This window comes from Odontesthes bonariensis, chromosome 18, assembly GCF_027942865.1.
Source record: "Odontesthes bonariensis isolate fOdoBon6 chromosome 18, fOdoBon6.hap1, whole genome shotgun sequence".
NCBI lineage: Eukaryota > Metazoa > Chordata > Actinopteri > Atheriniformes > Atherinopsidae > Odontesthes > Odontesthes bonariensis.
The window spans coordinates 29358901-29373764 of record NC_134523.1 but is presented as its reverse complement, the minus strand read 5'-3'; the positions used below and the strand labels follow the sequence as shown (position 1 = coordinate 29373764).

Sequence of the window (14864 nt, the reverse complement as noted above, 5' to 3'; positions counted from 1 at the left end):
ATTGATACCCATGTCCATCAAGGGGTCCAACGTGGAGGTGGTCAGAGACAATCCTGCTACAGCTGGACAACAGGTGGGAAAGGTCGGTTCACACAGACACTCTACAGAAAGCCCATTTATACTTCCTAAGAAGAATTTACAGAAACAGCAGGACTGGGCAGACTGGTGAGGAGGGCTGGCTCTGTGGGGGGGCACAGTTGAACTCTCTAGTGACAGTGGCAGAATGGAGGACCCTGGACAAATTGCTCTTTATCCCAGACATCGCCCACCACCCTCTGCACAATGCAGTCACCATCCAGGTAAGTCACCTGCTGCATAGAAAGACTCCGCAGCCACAGCAGGAAGGCCAGAACACCCCAGCGCCAAATGACGCATCTCAACAAATTCTCCTATTATATTTTCGCCTTTAGATTGCTTTTTAAACTAATAGAATTCAGACACTGTCACTCGTATGTGATGTTTACTTTCGGAACTTTTTTTTTTTCCAATAAACCTGAACAGATTCACCTCCATCTACAAATCTGCTGTTCCTGAACACAGATTCTGTTCAGTTTGTCTCTGTTTTCTAGGTTTTATCTTAAAGTGGATTATTTGATCTATTTATATTCTTACTTTATCCATTCCTCTGGGACTACATTTGTTACCTATGTTACGCTGCTGCTTGATGCTTGAATCTCACTTTAAAGTGTCTGTCTGTGTTGCTTCTGCTTGTCATGTTTCTAAAATAGTTTAATTTGACTTCACAGAAGCCAAAGTGCCAGCTCTTAATGCAAAGAATGCTGGTTGGAGTTGTATGGACTGTCCACCAACATTACATTATGGACAAGTTAGATTTAGAATCTTCCTCGTCCACATCTCGATGCATCTAAGATTTAGATTTTTCCTCCCTATTAATTTGCATTTTCATCCACAGTTCCTATTTATTTTTGTGCCGCACTGATCAGTCGCTGATGGCAACAAGCTTGATCACTAAGGAATGTTCCATTCAAGCCCCAATGTATTCCCATCAGCCATTTTATTTTTTTTTCAGTATGTCAACCTTAAGTTTTGGTTTTCAGCTGTTTCCCTGTTTGTGTGCACCACACACATTCATAGTGCGGTGGAAATTTGCACAACCTGTCATCAGGCCCTTTATTTAAGGTTTCTTTCTCGGAACTTTTCCCACTCGACCGAGTGTCCGAATTTCTTATTTGGCAAAACTCTCCCACTGTTTGCACCCGTTAGTTGTAAGAACTTAAAAAGGCAGCGTTTTTACTCGCAGAACATGAATAAAGAAAGTGTTTACACCTTTTCATACCAAGACGAGTGTGGATCCTGCCGGTGGATGAGTGAGATTTACAGAAGAGAACCTTGCAAATGCACGACTTTAGAAATCTGAGAAACAAATGCGTGTGCACATTTCTGCTTTATGCACACAGAACCCGGTTTTAGTCATAAATCTTTAGTTTTATGTATTTGGCCCCTACAGTCACCAGGATTCCGGGTTTCCTGGTGCAGGATGGACACCGTTGGCTCTCCTCCACTCCTCTCTCAGCTTTCTTGGCTGGACAGATGAGCAGCTCACCGCTTACCTTCATCTCCCCAGCTGGTGTTCCCTCAACGCTGCACATCCACGTCACTCAGTTAAACTGTGATGTCAGAGTTGCCTGGACTAATTTCAGCCGGCCTCTGGCATGAACGCTTGCCCTGTGCCCCCCCACCCTCCGGTCCTTAAATGTTCCCACTTTTTCCAGGCTTTTTTCTCAAAGCAGTAGCAGTATCTCAACACTTTTGGTGGAAAATAAGACCTGAATGGGGAAACTGTGCTTTAAACTGTCCTCTCCCAGTCAAGTTAAAACACCGACCACTCACCATGCCTCTGTACCACTCGCCGCTCTGCCAGCTGTGCAGCCCGAGACTGCTGCCAAAAGAAACACGGGCTTACGTCAACTTCCAAATAAGGAGCTGCTGCTTCACTTTGACCCGAAAGAAAGACACCAAGAGGTGGAGATGGACGAGCAGAGAGTGTCCCCTCCTCCTCATTCATACGCATAATATACTCCACTACCTGTTTGTCAGTGCAGTGCACGTAGAGCGTGGCTCGATTACCTCTCCTCACCGTCACTCTCATTCATCCTTTTTCTGCCTCCCTCTCTCTGCTTCCACTCATTCACAAGCTGAAGACGACACCACCTACAACCAGGTAAACCAAAAAAAGAGAAGCCACTGACATCCCTTTGTCATCCGCAGTGATTTGATGTCTGACTGGAGTGACGTGTTGTGGGGATTTTCTCCATTCATGCCTTTGTTATTGCAAAGGGGTGCTGCACGAGTGAGCCGGAGCGCGGTGGAAAAACACAAAAACCATTTGCGCTGTTGTGATCTGAGAGGTTTGGAAGAAACGGGATATTTAGTGCTGATTTCTGCATGTGGAGACGACCTTCTGTGGCGGGAGAGTGTGTGTCTGTCTGTGAGTGAGCTGCTCGTGGGCTGCATATGCGTTAAAGCTCAGACTGGGAGTAAATGAGCTCCATGTGTTGTGCATCTAGTCTCCTCCCGTAGATCTGGGAGCACTCCCGAAGCGCGCATGCCGTCGCTCTCACACGCACTCGCGAGGCGAAGGTGATGTACGTACAGACTCCCAGGGGTCTCTCTTCTGTCCCCGGACAGATGCTGATGAAAAATTGCTTTTCCAGCAGCAGTGAGATGGCTGTGGAAATGCAACAGAACATGAGGGCATTCACAGGCTGGCTTTGGTCAGAGGATTTAAGATACTGAAGTGAAATTCAATGATAGGTTGTTTTGAATGTCATTGTTATTGATGGAACTTCGTTACAAGGCATAATGCATATTTTTACAAACAAATCTTTTTTAATACTGCATTTTTTTTACTCATTTGATAAGGAAAGCAGCAGAAGATGGTTATTGAAATATTTTTTGCATTGAACTGTTCTGGTCTGGTGCACAATGCACAAAGCCCCCCCCATAGGCATTTTCCTTTATGACTCCTTCTGAAAGAACTGAGTCGTACCACTACTGTGGTACAAATTGAAGACTCCTCGAGTATTGATTCTTTTTTTTGTTTGTTTTAAGATGTGTTCTCGCCAAAAAATCAGCAGCTTTTGGGTACGAGGCACCTCCGCCTGCCTCTCTCTGTGCTGTCGGTGAGGATGCTGGAAGATAAATTTAGCCCTCCAGCTCTCCTTCCATCTGCTACCACATGGTTTGGGGCCGTTACCATAGGAACCGCTGCTGGGTGCCCATTAGTGTGAGAAGAGGAAATTGACAAGATTTTTTTTAAAAGACATTTTACGCAGTTATTTTTCTTTGTGTGCACATTTTACACGTGTTTCGAAAGTCATTTTTCATATTGTGGAGTTTTTGTTGTCTTTTATTCGGGTGTTTATTCAACATGATTATATTCTTATATCCGTTTTTATCATCTAAAACGGATGACAGGCGTACCTGCATTGCCCTGACTATTAGTCACCGTTGTTAGCTTCGGGTTACACTTTGTTAGCATGCAGGTTACAGTTGTAGTTATAGTTTTTGGGTAATTAATTAAACTCTTTAAATTTACGATATCTGGCCTCTTGAAGTTATTCCAGACCACTGACCGTATATGAATGCTTGACTTCGATATGTTGAGTCTGTCACATGATCATGTTACACCGTCACAGTGTCGGTGTTGATGGAGATGAGCTTAACTGATTGAATGTCTTTGTACGAGAACAGCTAAGAAAATTCATGTTGATGCATTGTGAATAACATTGGATCATTACTTTTTATTTCATGGATTGTTCGGGATTTTTGTGGAAATTTAGATATAATTAGAAATGTATATGAATACGTTGCTTACTCAGTGTTTTCAGACAGAACAGTATGTATCAGTATTTTTATTTCATGAATAGTACGACAGAACATATAAATATATATAAATGAATATTTGCATTCTGCGTACTGTCAGATGTTAATATCTGTTTGTTCCTCTCCTAGTATTTCTGCTCTCATTTTACTGTACTCTCATACACTACAGTATGAATTTGGCTGTTTCATGAGCAAATTCAAGGACACTTTTTGAACTTTTTGGACTTTTTAGTCTTGTTATACTCGATGTAACAGAACCAAGATTTTTTTGCATTTGTAGTTGCATGCATTATTCTTTATCACCAGACTCTAATGCCTACATTACCCACCATGCAACGGAGCCAAGCGCAACCGTAAGAATTGTGTTGATGCTGCCAGCTGCTAACGTAGCATCGAGCTGCTAGCCTCGGGCAGAGATGGGGACTGAGTAACAGAGGGTGTTTCGCAAACAAACACAGACGTTTCTTTTCCTCATTGGGTTGTTACTGTTACACTGACCAAATAGGTAACCATTGGACAGGAAAGCAACTTTCTGAAATCAACACTGTGGGCGTTACACTTGAATGTACTGCGATCCAAGGACAGAGGAGACCTGGATCTGTGTGGAGAGGAGTGGACTGCCTGGTTCACTCGCTCATTGTGAGGAGCAAATGAGCAGATGCTTTGTCCTATAGGCGGACTCTGACAGACCTACACTCAGCTCTTGCTAGTCTCAGAGAAGAATTTGCCCAGTCCTCTGAATTGAGACATTTTATACCTGAAGTATGTTATAGAATGCTTGTTTTGTTATAAGGGATGCAATGCTGATCTGTACACTGCACCCATAAGTTTATCCAAAGATGGTTATCAACCTGTTCTTAGTCATTTGGATCATATCCAGCAGCTTTGCTGTCTTCCACCAGAATGTGGGTGTAGAAACCAGCTGGTCAGTGCGTGGGATGCCTTGTTTACTGTTTCAGTGTGCTGGCACAGTATCCCCACTGAGGAACTTATAGCCAACAGCCATCCTTCCACTATATCTGGTGTGACCATTTAAAGGGTCGAAAATCGCAGTTAATCAGATGTGATTATGAAGCAGGTAGCGCTGTGCACGTCTGCGGCTGTGCTGACATGCACCGACGTCCAATCATTATTTGGAAGGAAGTGTTGTTGACACAGCAAAGCTAATGCAGCACTAATAAGATCATGTTAATACAATGCCAGTTTCACATGCCTCAGTCCCTAAGTTAATCTCAGTGGGATTCATCATGCAAAGAATATTTCAAATCGTACAGTTTTATTAGGGCCAAAGAGTAGAAATGGTGTTTTATGACGGTATGAATAAGAAGTTCTAGAGTATTAAGTAATGTATTAATGATGTCATTTTTTGTTTTACTGCCAGACTGACTCCTTCCTTGGATCTTGTATTTCTGTATAAAAATATTTGTATACCTCATTGGGCATTTTTGTTCTCATGCTCTGCTGAACAGTACTAGGATCTGACTAGCTTTATGGGAATGAAGGACATGTAATGTGCAATTATCAAGCAGAAAAACAGTTTGTAAATTCATATTACAACCTCACATTTAAAAAGATTGGGGGGCACTTAGGGACACTTTTGTTTGCTAATCCTATGAACCAATATTTCATTCAAACAGAACATAAAAACATGTTAGATGCTGAAAGTGAGCGAAAAGCGTCGGCTCATCTTGAATTTGATTGAAACAAAAGGTTGTGACGAGGGTGATGACGGCCTTGAAAAGAAGCACTAGAAGAAAGCGTTGGAAGAACTTTTTACAAATAATTAAGTAATCGAAAACGGGTCATTAACACGATTGGATATGAGAAGAGCACCTTACAGAGGCAGAGTCACTCAGAAGTCGAGTTCGGCAAACGTTCAGCAACGTTTGACTACGATTTGTTGAGCAATTTCAGAAAAATGCACTTTAACGTGGAATAGTTTTGACTTTAGATATTCCATCATCCACATCGCCACAGCTCATACATGAAAAATAAAAACAGAGTCTGGAGACATATCTATCAAAGCGCATTTAAAAAAGGAAGGAGATGAAGTGCAAAACCGTCCTGTGGTCAGATTAATTTAAATTCTTAATTAACATTATACAACATTGGAAAAAAAACATTTATCGATAGACAATTTATTTCAAAAGTGAAAGTGTTCAGTTTCAACATGAATATTGCCGTTGGATTCAGCAATGCCACATTACAGAGACAAGCTCATTTGGATCTGTAGTTCTGTGGTAAGTCGAAGAATCTAATGCTCACAGAAAAAACTAAATTGGACATGAAGCAGTGTCACACACATTTCCTTTAACTTGTTTTAATCACATCTGGAACCATCTTCAGTTTTCTTTTTTTCTTTTTTTACTTTATTGCCAGTAACGTATAGGCAATACAAAAAAACACACCACACAGAAACAAACAAATAATAATAATAACAATATTATACATAAAATTCAAATTAAAAATAAAATAAAAATACAGAAAAAAAAAGGTTCACCTTGATTGCGAGCTTATGTTACATTCGTCTTATTCAATTATATGCTTAACCCATATAAAGAATGACAGGTGTCCATCTCCTAAGGAATAGGGGTAATTTTAACTGTAGGATTGCAGTCATATTTTCCATCACTTGGACTTGATTACACCTCTGTCTCCATTGAGCCACCGTAGGAGGCTCAGGCTGCATCCAACGCATTGTAATCATTTTTCTTGCGATCATTAGTAAGACATGCAAAATATAACACTAGTCTTTGGTAAAGTTTTGTTCTGTTGTTTTCTCAAGCAAAATAAATACAGGGTCAAATGGTATGTCCATGTGAAGTATCTTCTCCAGTTCTTTCTTAATGTCTCTCCAGTATGGCTGTATCTCAGGACAATCCCAAAATATGTGGGTATGGTCTCCTACCATCCCACAATTTCTCCAGCATTGATTATTACCCCCATTGTTAAAGATACTAATCTGAAGTGGGGTTCTAAAGAATATCACCTTTTATCATCTTCAGTTTTCTTCCTCTCATTATCAGTACTATGAAAAGATTGCATTCTTGATGGAAACTCCAAGGCCGCTGGACCCGACAGAGACCAATCATTTGTCGCCTTTCACCACTGAAAACATTTAGAGTATCATGATGCTCGAAACAAAACCAAACTCAAGATGAGCTCTTATTTTTCATGAAATGGTAAAATGTCTCCCTTTAAACATTCAATATGTTTTCCATGTTCTATCGTAAATGAAATATTTATTTATTTATCTGATTCGCGAGTCATTGGACTCTGTTTTAACTAACGTTTTTTTAAATTGCTGTTGCACAAAGTTGATAAGAAAACACGAGAGACCATGACTTTTCTAAAATGATGCTGTTTTTTGAATGTCTCAGTCGCAGTCGGTGCACGTCCTCTTTAAAATAGTCAACAGCCTCCATACTGACAATCAGGGAGGTTGTTTTTTTTTCTCAAGGTTGAGCTGTATGCACTATCCTATTTAATGAGCTGTTTGTTTTCACAGATTCTCATGATGAGAAGACAGAAGAACCATACATTCATCTGCGCCAGCTGAGCATCAGTATGTGCGGCAGCAGGACTGGCTGAGGGTTTCATGATGGGATACTTTAGGTCAGCCTCGCAAAGGACTTCCTTGACAGCACAACTTATTACAGCAAGATTATTTGATGCCCCTGTTCTGTCGTTGACAGCATCAGTCTACCGTCAAGCAATAAAGTTTAAGTAAAAAACAAAAATAAATAAAAGAAGAAGAAAAACATTATGAAGCTTGCCAGTCAAGTAGGGTGGATCATTTGACAGCATTTCCTCATTTTATACCCAGTTAATGATTTGGCTTTAATTCTATAGCCTGGTTCAGGCAGACGCAACCCAAGTGTCTACCTGAGGCTGTTCTTCTGTTATATGGAGGCCTTGGATAGTCCTTTAACGACTGGGGAGCAGTCCGGAGCTCAAGAACATCGCCAAGCAGAGTCTCGTCAACGAGGCTCACAGACCAAGTCTACTTCCCAGTCCAAACAGCAGGGGCAAACCAGTTCCCCAAAGCCCCATGGCGCACCACAGCAATCCAAACAGTCTAGAAGACAGAACCCCGATCGTAAACGCCTCAGGCACCAGCGGCAGAGCATCGACCCAGATCCAGTGCTGGAACCCAAACAGGTTGCATCACCAGCAACGAGAGCAACTGCAGCAAAAGAGGCATCTTCAGCAGACGTCCCTCCCCAAGCTATATCGGAAACCCAAGAGGACAACCCAAAACAGAAACGAGAGCGTAAGGCTCAGAGACCAGGCAAATATGTTTGCACTTACTGTGGCCGTCCATGTGCGAAGCCCAGCGTCCTACAGAAACACATTCGCTCTCACACAGGTGAAAGACCATATCCCTGTGCTCCATGTGGCTTCTCTTTTAAGACCAAGAGTAACCTGTACAAGCACCGCAAATCCCATACCCACAGGGTGAAGGCAGGTCTGGCACTTGGAGAGCCAAAATCTTTAGAGGAGCAAGTCACAGAGTCGGAGGATGAAACAAGACCGCTATCATCAGCTTCTGCCCTAACAGATAGACAGAGCAGTGTCACCTCGATGAAAAGTACACTAAGTGAAACGGAAGGGGCCAAAGATTGCACTGGAGTAACCAACGACTCCTATGCAGTTAAAAAAAGACTGGCCCTACGTTTGAGTCGAGGGAAACACGCTCCTCAAGACTCATCTGATGAGAAGACCTCAATACTAGCGTTAGGTAGTAGAGGTAGTACAGAATCCGGCTATTTCTCCCGCTCTGAAAGTACTGAGCAGTCACAAGACAGCCCCCCGGACACAAGTGCCAAAAGTTACGCAGAGATCATCCTTGGTAAATATGGACGTCTCGGACACCTACAGAGGATGTCTCGTCATCATAACCAGCATCCCCCTGGTCAGGAGGAGAAAAACATCCCATTCACTGTACCCAAGAAACAGGTTATTGACCACATCACCAAACTCATTACTATCAACGAGGCTGTGGTGGACACGAGTAAAATCGACAGCGTGAAACCACGAAGATTCTCACTCTCGAGAAAGAACAGTTCAGAGTCTCAAAAGAGTTTCAGTCTAAAAGAGTCGCTTCTTCACAGCCCAAAAGCTGGAGATCTGGGCTATAAAAGCACAGGCTCCATTAGCATGGGAGTCCCATGCGAAAAATTTCACCATACTTCCCTAAATGCGGAGCAGCCAGGTGGCCAAATATCCACCGCCCCTCTGGTGAGAAGTCAGTCAATGCCATCTGCAGCGAGTTCATTTGACCCCTCCAGTGGCGGCCCCGGCAAATTTCGCCAAAGTCAGTCCTTTGATGAACGTCAGCCTTCTGAAACACAGGTGTCCCGTCGTTACGGGACGCTAAGACGGCAGCCAGCTATTGAAATTCCCCTCGGTGCCGATCTTATTAAAGAGGAGCGGGAGGTTTCTCATTTGTTTTACCCTGACAACGTAACCACTGTGCCTGACCAAAATAAACATCTACCACAGCCATATGAGTGTGAGGCCTGTGGCATTGGATGCAAGGATTGGGAAGGTTACAAGAAACACAAGCAAAGCCTGTGCCTGGCATATCAGCCCCAAAAGGAGGTGGTAATTAGTCGAATGGAGTGCTCACAGCTGAGTAACCATGCGGTCAGAGCGGGAGCCTCAACAATGCGCAAGAGAAGAAAAGAGGAGAGTTTTGAGTTCGATGACCCTTCTTCTCCCCTGTTACCCTTCTCATCCCACTCATCAGAATGCTGTAAAGATGAAAGTGGTGTAGTTCACGAGGGCTCCAGAAGGCCTGCCCTGCAAACCTGTTCAGTGATTCAACACACAAGTTCATTTGAAAAACAAGAATCTTTGTGTCACGAGAGTCAGAGCTCGGAAACAACAAAGAACTCTCCACCTCACGAAGAATATCAACAGGTGCCCAACAAGCAACCCCAACATCAGGCGACGAAACTTGCACCCCGAAAGTTGGTTCGCCAAAACAACGTACAGGTTCCAGAAATACTGGTCACGGAGGATTTCAACTTTAGTTCAGAGACCTCAGTGGAGCCACCCTCCACAGCAAAAACTTCAGAGAAAGTTGATGAATTTCAGTGGCCACAGAGGAGTCCTTCTCTGGCACAGCTTCCTATTGAAAAGCTTCCACCGAAGAAGAAGCGCTTACGTTTAGCTGAGGCCACTCAGTCATCAGGGGAATCCAGTTTTGACTCTATATCCTTACCCCACAGCCCTAGTCAGGATAGCAGTGCATCGCATGCATCCAGTCGCTCAACATCCTTTGAAGAACCAAACAGACCAGACATGGATATGACAACATCAACACCACTGAGAAGATCAAGACCTCCTCAAATGTTGACTGTACCGGGGGTACATCAACACAGAGAGATGAGGCGCTCAGCGTCTGAGCAGGCCCCTCATGACCCCCAGCAGAGTGCCCTAATGGCCGAGACCCGCAGTAAGTCTTTTGACTACAGCTGTCTGTCACCTGAGCGCTCTGCAGTTGGCTGGAGGGAAAGAAGAAAATGTCTTCTCATGAGACACGCAGCTATCCGAGACAGGGACGAGGAGGAGCAGCAGAGTGCCACAGCGAAACGGAGTCCTGAACACGTCAGCCCCAGCAGATCCTCTCAAACGAGCCCAACTTCTGTCTATTGCAGTAGTTCGCCTTCATCCCCTTCATCTGGTGGCAGAGTCTTGGGTAATCCAGTAGGATCACAGTGCAAAGAGATCTTTTCTCGGTGGAAACTTCATCAAAACATTCAGTTAACGGGCGGCACAGAACTTCCTACTGCCCACGACCCTTTTGTAGGAGTAAAAAAGGAGGCCTCTTACATTCCCACAGAGCAGCTTCCTCTCCTTGCACCCCAACCCACTCCTACATATGGACCATCAGGGGCAGCCAGAGCCCACTATCTCCCCATGTCTACAGGGCTGAAGCTGGAGATGATTCCTTCACGACGTGATGATTGTTCAGAGGTTCGAGTTGGTCCCTCCCACATCAAACACTCAGCCCCTCACATCACTTCTAGTTTGGAAATACTCGCACCACTCGCATCTCCAGCTGTAGCAGTGCGTCTCCAAACAGCCACCCTCACCCCCGCATGTGCCATATATACCACAATGTCTCAGTCCACCTCCCCCACGCCCCAGGAGGCTTTTGATGCCGTCTCACTCAATGCAGGCATGTACAGGAGTCACAGAAACATGAGTCCAGACCTCCAACTGTGGTCAGACGATGGCCTGAGGTCATCAGGCTCAGGGGGCAACAAGCGCATGCTTTCGCCCTCAAACAGTATGGAGCTCCATCCTGAGTCACAACAGCAGCAGAAACGAGTGAAAGAAGAAGGGGAGAAGGAGGTGGGACGCACTGACACAGCAACACTCGACACGTGCGATAAAGAGCTCAAACAGGAGAATCGGTCATGTTTATCCCGAGTTGGTTCTCCCGTCTCACGTGTTGAAACCTCCTTCCCCACTCTGCTGTCCAGCACCTGTAATAGTTGGTGCTATTTGAACTACATTAAACCAAATCCTTCCGCTCTGGATGAACAGAAGCCCTCGGTGTATTCGACCTGGTCTACTAGCAGCTATGACCCCAACCCACCTGGGCTCTCCAGCAAGACGGTGCTCTCTCTGCTGCACTGCAAGCAGAGGCTCAGTCCCTCCATCTACACCACATCCACGATGTCCACCAGGCCGACCGAGGCGATGGAGCAAGAGGACAACAGAAGGCCCTGTTCCACTGAGGTAATTACACTGATTACACCTGTCTGTAAATGAGTTAGATTTGCTGTGCAATATTTGACCAAGATAAAGATCAAATGGGACTTAGCAGACTGATGATTAAGTTTGCGTACTCAGAATTCTGCGAGTATAAACATCCAAAAAGATGTTAGGCCTATTTCAGACCAGGGCGGCAAAGCGTGGCGGAACGGAAGCGATTTTCACCGGCGGAGGTGAAAATACATGGAAACAGATCTGTCCTTGCACACCAACGCGGCGGTAGTCAGGCGGTAGCGGCGCGGAGACGCCTCCGTCCCGCGCTGCTTTTGGAAAATAGAACTCGAGCGGAATTTGGACGGCAGCGGCCGGCGGTAGCCGGCGGTGTGCCGTTGAAATGAATGGGGAATGCAGACATGGCTGGAGCAGAACTACCGCGGCCGCAGACTGTCCGGTATGAAAAGCCAAGTTGAACACACCGCCTGATAACCGGCGTAAGACTGCCGTCGTTTCGCTGCCGCCACGCCACGCTCTGGTCTGAAATCGGCCTTAGGCCCTGAGGTACTTGGTGAAGAAGGTGCAAGGTCGGGTTACTTCTGAAAAGAGGACTTCCTTTTTTTTTTATTGGCATCGTCCATAAATGTGCTTTAACAAATACTGTGAATTGTTCAATGAGAATTCCCAACTTTTGTCTCCCTGGGCATGCTGGAGCAGAGTTGGTGAATTTGCCCGTGTCTCTTTCGAGTTTAGGTCGACAACGGCCCGCCCTACTGCAGAGACCACAAGGGGACAGGGAAGGGACAGCTGCCAGCAGATGACGACAGGTCGCGCATACGAGAGGAGAAGGAAGAGAAGAGGCAGGAGGAGGAAGTCCACTTATTCTCCACAAATAAACAACCTCCTGATGTCTGGATCTGCAAGAGAGGGTGAGTACGACTGACTGTGGAGGAAGGATCTCGCTGGTCACATTAGTTTGATTGGTGACATATTGTGGTTGTTGATAATGACGCGCCTCGTCATTTGGCACTTGGTACGGTTCGAAAGCTTGCGTCACGCAGTATGGAATGTTGTGGAAACTGTCCGCTGTGTTGGAGAGGCCGAGGGCTCGCTGTCTGCACCGAGAGAGTCCGTCTGTTAAAGGGCCGAAGCCAGAAAACTACCTGACTTCCTCTGCTCCTGCAGAGACTCATTTACACCAACCTTCCCTGTCATTCACATGGAGCAGCACAACACCGTGTGTGTGTGTGTGTGTGTGTGTGTGTGTGTGTGTGTGTGTGTGTGTGTGTGTGTGTGTGTGCGTGTGTGTGTGTGCGTGTGTGTGCGTGTGTGTGCGTGTGTCATGTCACACTGAGCCCAAAGGAATAAGTCAGGTCCATGCAGGTACATCACATTAGTTATTAAAGAAAACCAGCCAAGTGAAAACAGAATCTGGGATTTTGCTGAGAACTTAGTGAGTCAAAAATGTTTGACACGGAGGAAATGTTCTTATATTACGAAGCATGTGTCGCCAAGGCTGCTTTATAGAATGAAGATGTCTTCATCTCACTCATTGTTAATGGTGATGGATTTGATCAATGATCAAAACATCAGTGAAAACTTTCCTTCACAATTTCCCGCGGTGAAGGAGAAGTAAATGATCACACCGGATAAAGTGCAACCTTCAAACGTTCGGCAGCTGTCGAAAAAAGTCGATTCCCAGAATAATTGGCAGACGAATTGTCGATCAGTTTATTAATCATCGCAGGTCTGTTTCCAGAATTCAAACGCGAGGCGGAATAAGGTCGGGTTCTGACCTCGCCCTGAGTGCAGCTCGTCAGTCTTAACACGTTGGGCTCATTAAACTCCTGCCGGGGGCAAGGAAATTTCACTTTATTGTCGAAATAAACAGAAAAATGTCTCAAGAGCAAACGCTGAGGAGAGAGGACGCCGTTCCTGGCAGCAAGGTCATCATCCAATGTGCTTCTGTCCCCTGTGATGTCATCGGAAGCCTCATACTGTGGAAGGAGAGGCAGAGCAGAGCCAAAGGGAATGTGTTAGGTTTCATTTTCTGCACGTGGGTAATGTTTTTTAGCCTGGCGACGCCATCCTACGTACTTCCGCCCAAAGATTTTGGCTCCGCACATAGTCTGGCCAAATCCCCCTACCTCGGTTCGCTCAGTGTTTTGCCAATCAGCAAACAGTTGCGAGTGGTGACGCAGAACTCACGCGCGGAGTCCATTGTAGTCCATATTTCTACCCCTACCCGAACCAGGGTTTGCATCCCCACCCCGCTGTGACTGGTGTGCAGTTGGTGAGAGTGAGTTGTATGGCTTTGTTTTTGCTGGTATTTTTAGTGATTATAGGACTGTTTAGGTGAGTTTGTCTGCTGAATCTGCTAGTGTGTCTTGTCCTGCCTCCACCTCTGGCACCTTCTATACTTTCATTACCCCCTACCCGAACCAGGGTTTGCATCCCCACCCCGCTGTGACTGGTGTGCAGTTGGTGAGAGGCTGAGGTAGCTTGTGGCTGTAAAAGATGGTTATTTATATGGATCTATATAGGGAGTATAGGGAATTACTCACTGAGTCTGGTCCTTTATTTATTTATTTATTTTTGTTAGCACAAGTTTCTTGTGTTTACCTTGAATAGGGATGGCTCAGGTGATCCTGAAACATCCCATAGTTAAGCTGCTATAGGCCTAGACTGCTGGGGGGCCTCATCTGGCCCCCCCCCCCCTTTCTGTCTTCTCAAACCCCAGCTGGTCGAGGCGGATGGCCACCCTTCCTGAGTCTGGTTCTGCCAGAGGTTTCTTCCTGTTAAAAGGGAGTCGTTTCTCTCCACAGTCGCCTCAGGCACGTCGCTCAGGCCGGGAGATTGGACCGAAAAAACAAAAAGTTTTCAGTGCAATCTGTTGGTTTTCTTAGCTAGGAAATTGTTTTTGAATTGGCTCTATATGAACGAATTGGATTATTTTATGAATTATGATTATTATTAATTAATTGAATTCCAATTGGCTTGAATTGGACTATCTAAGTGCCTTGAGATGACATTTGTTGTATTTGGCGCTATATAAATAAAAATGAATTGAATTGAATTGAATAATTGTAGTTCAACCGCAGCGGAAATAAACATGGCGACGGAAGAACGCTAGAAGCTATCCATGAAGTTGTCTCAACTCTGGAGAGCATTACACAATTAAAACGAGAGCAAGAGGAATGCCTCTTCAATATTGTTAGTGGCAAGGATGTCGTAGCTCTCCTTCCAACTGGCTTTGGGAAAAGTTTGATTTATCAAATGGTACCGGTATAATG

General features: G+C 45.0%; 1 protein-coding gene across 3 annotated transcripts in view; it reads left to right on the top strand.

Annotated features, from left to right (window-relative positions):
* hivep3a (HIVEP zinc finger 3a) overlaps nucleotides 1–14864 on the top strand; it is a 52538-nt gene that overhangs the window by 29416 nt on the left and 8258 nt on the right. For 2 of the 3 annotated variants that reach the window (XM_075449804.1, XM_075449806.1), the window contains exons 2-3: nucleotides 7355–11601; nucleotides 12325–12500. In XM_075449804.1, coding sequence (XP_075305919.1) covers nucleotides 7753–11601; nucleotides 12325–12500 — 4025 coding nt within the window. In that variant the 5' untranslated portion in view covers nucleotides 7355–7752. Of the gene's footprint in view, nucleotides 1–2139; nucleotides 2183–7354; nucleotides 11602–12324; nucleotides 12501–14864 lie in introns of those variants that run through there. The other variant, XM_075449805.1, reaches the window with a different exon arrangement.